Source organism: Spea bombifrons, chromosome 13 (genome assembly GCF_027358695.1).
Source record: "Spea bombifrons isolate aSpeBom1 chromosome 13, aSpeBom1.2.pri, whole genome shotgun sequence".
Classification (NCBI taxonomy): Eukaryota; Metazoa; Chordata; class Amphibia; order Anura; family Pelobatidae; genus Spea; species Spea bombifrons.
The window spans coordinates 9,250,863-9,259,009 of NC_071099.1; the positions used below are offsets into that span (position 1 = coordinate 9,250,863).

At 43.1% G+C, this 8,147-nt stretch overlaps 1 protein-coding gene across 1 annotated transcript; it reads right to left on the minus strand.

Annotated features, from left to right (window-relative positions):
* Positions 1–2,031: 2,031 nt before the first annotated feature.
* Positions 2,032–6,703, minus strand: CBLN4 (cerebellin 4 precursor). Its single transcript, XM_053453830.1, has 3 exons — positions 6,381–6,703; positions 4,348–4,464; positions 2,032–3,168 (listed from the first exon to the last, which is right to left on the minus strand). Exons 1-3 carry the CDS (start codon positions 6,657–6,659, stop codon positions 2,971–2,973), a joined length of 594 nt encoding a protein of 197 aa, XP_053309805.1. The 5' UTR covers positions 6,660–6,703; the 3' UTR covers positions 2,032–2,970.
* Between the last annotated feature and the right edge of the window lie 1,444 nt (positions 6,704–8,147).

The window sequence follows — 8,147 nt, forward strand, 5'->3', positions numbered from 1 at the left end:
GCTGATTCTGAACATGAATTCCCTTCAGCTCCATAGATAAATATAACGCCTTTTTTACCATGTTTTCATAGCTTTCCTTATTTAACCAATTTCCTCCTTTTACTTGCTTTTCCTGTAAGTTCCAAAACACCGGTTTCCGTAACTTACAATCCTTACGACTGCCCCAAAGACTTTTTCCAGGTCTTTCAATTGCCTTGCAGGCTTACCAGGCAAGATTTCATATGGGGCATATCAGCCCTCTTGCTCCGGGCTGTAGATACCCTTTGGGGCCGCTCAGGAAAGTTAACTTGTCGTTTATAAAAAGGAGAGAGGTTTATGGTTAAAGCTATAGCCCCTCTGCTAATTAACATAAAGCTGTTTCCGGGATAATTCCACTTTTTATATAGCAGAAGATTGAGAGGCCAAATTCATTTGAATTCCTAATATCTTAATGGTTTACATGGAGAAATTCCATTTGTTTCTTGGGCAACAATATTTTCCGCGCATGGAGATATTATTGTTAAAACGCACTGACTGCTAAGATTTGCCAGAGCTGCAGGCAATGCATGTACGATGTGCTTCCCAGGAAACCACAGCAAACGATCAAATCCTAAAAGTAATTAGTGAATCTGAAAAAGGTAAACCGACTATTTATGCATCCCCCGTTTTGTAATGATCACAGTAATTATCAAAAGTCTACTCATTAGCTTCATAACGGCCTTTAATTGAGAGCAATGAAATCTCAGCAGACATTAACCTATACCACCTCCAAAAATACAAATGCGGTGGGTCCAGACCTGACTACTTCATCTTAGAGTTCTAAAATCTAAAAATATGAAACTGGCTGAAATTGGCTATAACATCCCTTTATTTTTTGCAAGTTTTCTAATGATTCTTGGAAAAACATTGTAAATCTATCATTTTTTACATTCATCGGTGAAAGTTAAAGGGTTTGGAGCCTCTTAAAAGACTTTAGTGAATGATTGGTCATGTTCTTAACACTTCGTAGATAAGCGGGTGGGTTTAATTATCAGCCCTGCCCATTCTCTATAAAGCCAACATCCATCCAGTCCAAAGACGTATTTTCAGGGTTTAACATTTAGTAAGCAGCAGGGAATTAAGGTGAGAACAAAAAAAAAGGAGAACAATTGGGACATATCACTGATAAATCGACCCGAATTACAGAAAAAGAAGCAAATGAATTCACTCACTAACACAACTTTAGCTGATACCCCTAAACAAGCTCATGTGTTCTTTACAAGTTTCTGTTGGGCTGAGTTTGGTTGAGTTCAGTTGAGTTAGACCTTGAAACCATTGAGTTCTGTTGACTTGGACGTTGAGAGTCTGTTGAGTTGGGTTGAGTTCTGTTAACTTGGACCATGATAGTCAGTTGAGTTGGGATGAGTTCTGTTGACTTGGACGTTGAGAGTCTGTTGAGTTGGGTTGAGTTCTGTTGATTTGGACCATCATAGTCAGTTGAGTTGGGATGAGTTCTGTTGACTTGGACGTTGAGAGTCTGTTGAGTTGGGTTGAGTTCTGTTGACTTGGACCATGATAGTCAGTTGAGTTGGGATGAGTTCTGTTGACTTGGACCTTGAGTGTCTGTTGAGTTGGGTTGAGTTCTGTTGATTTGGACCTTGAGAGTCTGTTGAGTCAGGTTGACTTGCAACAGAACTCAAACAAAGGGTTAAGCTTTCAAATGGCATCTGTGTCTACAAGCATTTGATTAACAAGCTTTGTGTGTTATTTGCTTTTTGTGTTTTTTGCTTGCTTTTGTATTTCTATGGGATTATGACATTGACGTTACTGGAAATTACATTTATCAGCTAGACTTCGGTAAAATTTACATTGCCGTGAAAATCCCAAATCCATGAAACAATGTATCAGAGGGTGTGGTGTATATATAATCACACACCAGGTATTATAGGGTACAGTATATATATCATCAAAGACCATATATGATAGGGTACAGCGTATATGTCATCATAGACCATGTATCAGAAGGTATGTTATATATCATCACAACCCAACGATCAAAGCTCATATTACACATTTATCTTTAATATATTTATTATGGTCACACTGAGAAATCAACGCATGTTCTCTATGCTACAAATAGCCTCACCGACACTTACGGGCTGAACATTCTCCAACAGATCACAATATTTAGGAACTTTTAAGGCATCGACTCATAGCTCGTGTGTAATCGATAAGTTATAAGCAGAGGATGTTCACTTTAAGCTGATAAAAAGACCCAGAAAACATCCCCAGGTTTCTAATAAAGTGCTTAATATCAATCATGCTAATTAAAGTGGAGATGTAGGTCGGCTCCGTCCTGCAGGGCTCCGCTGCTCTGCAAGATCCGCCACGTAAATGTATCATAAGCAGAAATTGGTGACAGGGGCGATCAATCTGGGCTTTACTGTAAGTACATGCTGTTAACCAAACAATCGTCAAAAGGACGTTCTAAATAATCCCAGCGATTTGTGCGGCAGAGCGAAGGGGCCGTTATTTCAACTTCTACCTTAAGAGTAACAAATTCAGCAATTAATATCAAGACGGAAATCTGTTTATTCTGCGCGGTTTCTCCATGAAATATTAATGTTTGGGAGATAATCAGATTGTGAATAACCTAGCATTTTAATTCTAACTCCTTAGCCGCGCACATCTAGCCCCTGATTGAAGTTCGCATTACATGAGACGCGTGGATGCGTGATTCCCTCGTAGCCGGAATATTTCCCGTAACTGAAAATCTCGCCGGCGGCTTTAAAGTGTTACCATCAGGTTTATGTATATTTACATTTATTGTCTTTTTTTTTTAATCCAAATATATTTCAAACACACAAAATACTTTCTTTGAAATGTCAAGAGAGTTCAGTGAAGAAACCAAGAACATCTTGGAATAATCCATATTAACCCATGGGAAGCCAAAAGACGCAACGAGCCATTGATGATAACGAAGGCGGAAGGTTGTCTGCTGTCCGCGCTGATTCACAGAGGGAACACCAGAAACCCCGAGAAGGTTGAGTACTGCCACCCGCCGACCAGGTTCCCTTTCTCCAGCTTCAGGTACACCTTGTCCTCTTTGTCCAGATAGAGAAGGACCCCGTTGGTGGCCGCTTCACGAGTGACGTCTTTATCTCCAGCAAAAGCAGAAATGACTGGTTTTCCATTAAGCATCAAATTAACCTGAAGGAGCAGAAACAACGGACGGTTATCACTTAGTGTTTATTAATTTTACGCTGTGTGTGTGCTAATGCTTCTTTAATATCAATTCTTTGTGGCAATTGTTCTAGATTACTCAGGTGAATGGGAGGGGGAAATCAGTTAAATCTGCCCCTGGAGAATCTATGGAATCTGGCCCTTAAGGTTTGACCCCCCAGGTCTAAATAGACTAATTTCACACTGCGGAATTTACTATTAAATGGTTATATTCTATAGCTCCAACCTTTGTGATGCTTTGTGGTAGGTGCGGAAGGTTTGCCCTCCATCCTACCCCTCTGGAAAATGTAAACAATATACAGGGCAAACACTTCTTATGTGACACCAAGTTCTATGTCTGTGTAAACATCTAACGCTTCTTCAGTCCTCCACATAACTTGAAAGCATGATCAATTTCCCTAATTTGGCTCCCATTACTGCCCCAGTTGTGACATGGGTTGGTGACTAGAGGGTCAGAGGCTGAGATGGAACCGAAGTTTTACTTTACTGAGAGAGTGGAAGATAAATTCGAGGGCGTCCCAGCAGAGGTGGTAGAGGGTAATACAGTGAGGGGATTAAACATGCATGGGATAGACATATGGCTCCTTAATCTAAGACGAGACCCACGACTGATTTGATTCTTTACTGCAGGGAAAAATGGACAGACCAGATGGGCCGAAGGGGGCCGGTCTGCCGGCAGGTTCTGGGTTTCTATGTTTCTATTTCCCCAGGAATTGTTTGGTTTGGAATAAAATTTGCTGTTTTTCTGCATTCCCCCGTCTATGATATTTAGGAATGAGTGTCTTGATGCGTATAATGATCAATGATTAAAGTGCGTGGAGGCCAAAGATTTCCCAGGCACTCTGTCCTGGGGGCATTGTGTGATAAGACTCTATTATTAAGAGAATAGAGAATAGAGTCACTGGTTGGGCTCTGAGCTCTGCCCCGGGGTACGTTGTGTTCTTTATAAGATGTAATTGTTAATGGAGTCACCTGGCGGGGTCCGAGCTCTGCGGCACTCGGTGAATTCATCATAAAAGCAGCGGGGATGCTGTTCGGCAGCTTGGATCTTAAATTGTCAAAGCATTTTAGCAAAAAAGAAATCTAAAGTTACTTTCCCCGGGCCCCGGGTGCCTCGTTGGTTTCACGGCGCGGCGTCCGGCTTACCTGGATGGTCTGGCTCTGATAAACCTTTATGACGTGGAAGTTGAAGCTGTAAATCCCTTTCCGCGGAGCAACAAACACAGACTCCAGGGTGAAAAAGTTGCCGACATTCACTAAAATCTGTAAAACAATGAAAATCTGCATTTTAACTCTTTCATGGATGTGCAGTAAGCAGCGATGAGATAGGACTTGGTATCCCTGCTTAAACACAGGTGGGATCATCGTCGGCGCGTCTCCCTGTGACATTCGCTATCATGCGCCCAGCTGCACCGTGTTTATTAACCATTGGGATCAGCAAGGAACACACCACAAAATTATTTATTAACAGTTCACGTGTTTATGGCGTCTGAGTCCTGCACATGATACGAGGTTTATGGACGATTAGAGCCCCAAAAAAACATTATTTGCAGGAAAGGGAAAGAAAACATTTGTAAAATATTCCAGCAGATGCTGCAGAGCTACGGCGTGAAAATGTTAAAACTGACAATTTAAAAAATCAGCAATAACATTAAGACAGGGCCCTGTGTCTGGGAGCTTGCAATCTATTCGGAGGAAGGCGACAGAAGGAGAGGGGCTGCTTGAGTGAGGGCAATGCAGATAAATAGAGGTTTAATGCTCACATATGGATACTTTATAGAGGAGATAAATCTATATCATCCGTGGAAAATGTGGAGCAATAAAGAGAATATTCGCTTAACGAGTTAATCTATTAACACAAATTGTCACATCAATGGCGTTCATCACAGAGTGTACAACAAAGAATCTCGCTTCACCGACATTAGAATGAACTATTCGGGGGCAGTAAATCTTCCTCAAAACTTTTCCTCTAGGGAATTGAATTTCTCGTAGCCCCATTAACTACTTTAGTGCCAGAGCCCAGCTTTGATTGTGGTTATGGAGGCTGACAGCTGATATTGCGCATGACTTGCTGGATTTGTCAGGTTCCTGAGCCTGGGAATTTGGGGTTCGTGCTGGCAGACGCTGCCCCCCCAGATCCACAGAGGACACGTAGCTTCCTGGGTCCCTGTTAGTACAATCTCACGCTATCTTCTCCCAATAAAATGACACCGATGATGGGAAATTTATTAATAGATTCATTCGCTTTATTATCTTTTTCATGGAGTAAAAAAACAAAACCTGCCCTGAATGAATGAATGTTCTGATAATGTAAGGATTAACAATTAGCCTCATTTGAATGTGGCTGAATGTAATCAGACAAATACACGCTTGTGAACCCCATGTATATATTGTAGGTAAAAGCCCATAAACCGGGGGTCTTTATATTATTATTATTATTTATTATTATTGTTTTAAAAATGCGCCATCATACTCCGTAGCGCTGTACAATGGGCACTGATTTAATCAACATCGTTCAAAATTACACATTTAAAAAACATTTTACGCAGAAAATAAATCCTTCCAGAGTGTGAACAATTTACACGAAGTCTCCCGCGTGCCAAGGAAATGACTGAGAAACGATAACATCGACAATAATCATCTTAGAGACAAACGTCGGGGTCCGGGGCTCTCCCTGCGAACGTTTCAGCACATGCGGCAAAGAAAGAGCACAAACCTCTGTTACTCTTCACATAGAGTGATAAATAACAGAGTAATAAACAAAGAGAAATAAATCACTCATTAGTCCAATAATAAAGTTTTCTACAAAGTCAATCACTTCCGGAGCCGAGAGACCCCCCCCCCCAAGCCGAGAGATTTCATGGAGCCCGTTAGGACTCTGCCGCACTAATGTAGAGACTCTGTAACATGTTTATTTACAGCAAACGGGATATATAATTAATGAGATATTAATCGGAAAGTGTTTAATAAGGGGGGGGGGTTGCCTTCTCAGGATTCTCTTGTGCACCGGATCCCAGGCTCTTCCCATAGACGATATGCTGGGACCTGTTGAACCCACGGCCAGTGACCACTAATGATTCATTAACAGATAACGAAAGGTGTGCATTGCCCCATTTATAAGTCCCTGTGACTCTCTTCCCTCAAACACCTCGTCCCGATCCCTGAGCCCTTTTGCTCACCTGGTCAAAATATATAATCCTGGTTTTGTTGCTCATCTCCGAGGGTTCATGGTTGGTGCTTCTCACAGCTGAAAAAGCCACCTTGGAGTTGGCAGCCCTCACTGAGATGCCCAGGGGTGAAGAGGACGAGGATTTGGAGTCTGTGGCCGGGTTGGAGTCACACACCACCAGGCACTTGCCTTCCAGGACAATTGGCTCTGTGTCATTCTGTGCTCGGACTGGCCCCAGAGCCACCAGCAGCAGCACCACGGACAGCACCGTGGACAGCTCCCGACTCATGCTGCCACCTGTCTCACCCTCTGGCAGGAGCTCAGACCCTCTCCCCAAAATGCAAGAAAAAAACTCTGAAGCTCCTTCCGTCCACTTCCAAAATATTCTGAGCCCCGATTCCCTCCCTCTGCATCTAAAAGCCCTAAAGTGAATTATTGATGAGGAAGATCACAGATGAAGCCGGGATCTGATCTTGCCATGATCCCCTCTACCAGATGATCCTCTCTACCAGATGCTCCTCTCTATCAGATGCTCCTCTCTAGGTGCCGGAGTCCGGATCGATTAGAGAGGCAGCTCCTCGATGCTGCCAGGAGCTCAGATCCTGCGTCTGACTTCATTGCCAGAGAGAAACTGCAAATCCAGCCTCATCCTCCAATTCCCCAAAGCCTTATGTCATCACAGAGCAGCTCAGCCCCCAGCCGGGGTAACTCTCCCGCACTCTATAGTCTGCCCCATAATTAGCTGGAGAGGGGGAGCTGAAAGGACTTCCTCCCTATCAATTAAAATGAGATGTGTTAACTGTTTGTGAGCCTCCCGCACATTGCCTGCTGTCACACCAAAGGTTAAATCTCACATTGGTTTTGACTAAAAAACAGCAATAACGCAACAGTTAATGGGGGAGAAATACTGTGGGTGACAGAAAGAGAGCAGCAACAAAAGAGGGAGGGACACAAGTAGGCAGAGAGGCGAGAGGTGCGTGTAAAGACATACAGAGGGACAGACAGACAATATCACTTGTCACAAACACAGCAGCCCGGCCGTATCCAGAATAATGGATCGCGTTATAGACGTGCGCAGACATCGTCGAGTAAATTGAGATGGAATTTCTGCCGGATCATTAAGACTGATCATCGTAATGAAATCTGCAACGACCCCTCACAAAGTGCTGAAATTTAAAACAATTATCGGTGCTCTCGCTAAAACATTATTGACAAACTATCTATGAAGATGAATGGCCTTCGCTGTCATGAGCCAGCAGCCAAGTGGACGTTTCAGGGAACCGCTGCGAGGGCCGCACGGGTTACATGTTAAGACGCGTTCGCATGCTGAGCCGGGTCTGGGAAGAGGCTCAGGACGGAGGTAGATATTTCCCGTGATCCCGGTGCATGTTTACAAGTTATCGTGCGGAGAATGACAGCCGGTATGAGACATTCTTCTCTGATAATGAACGTGGAGCCATTTATCGAGCCGGAATCAGTTTGTTTTACGGCAGATCCCAATTTCACCAACTCTAAACGTGTTTTGGAATTTCTTCTTATAAATTAGAACAAGTTGAAGAAATTAAAAAGTGAAATAATATAAAGAGACGGAAACACAGAGGTGTTCCACTCAGTGACAAAGTCTCACAATCTGGCTCGATTACATGATCCTCAAACTGGGCCAAACCATTTGTTGGCCACAGGGAGAACATCGGGCCAAAGGCGGCCAACCAGATTCATCTATCTGTAATCCAAGAATTATTGTGTCTGCCGGATAGTGGTTGTCCCATGACTGACG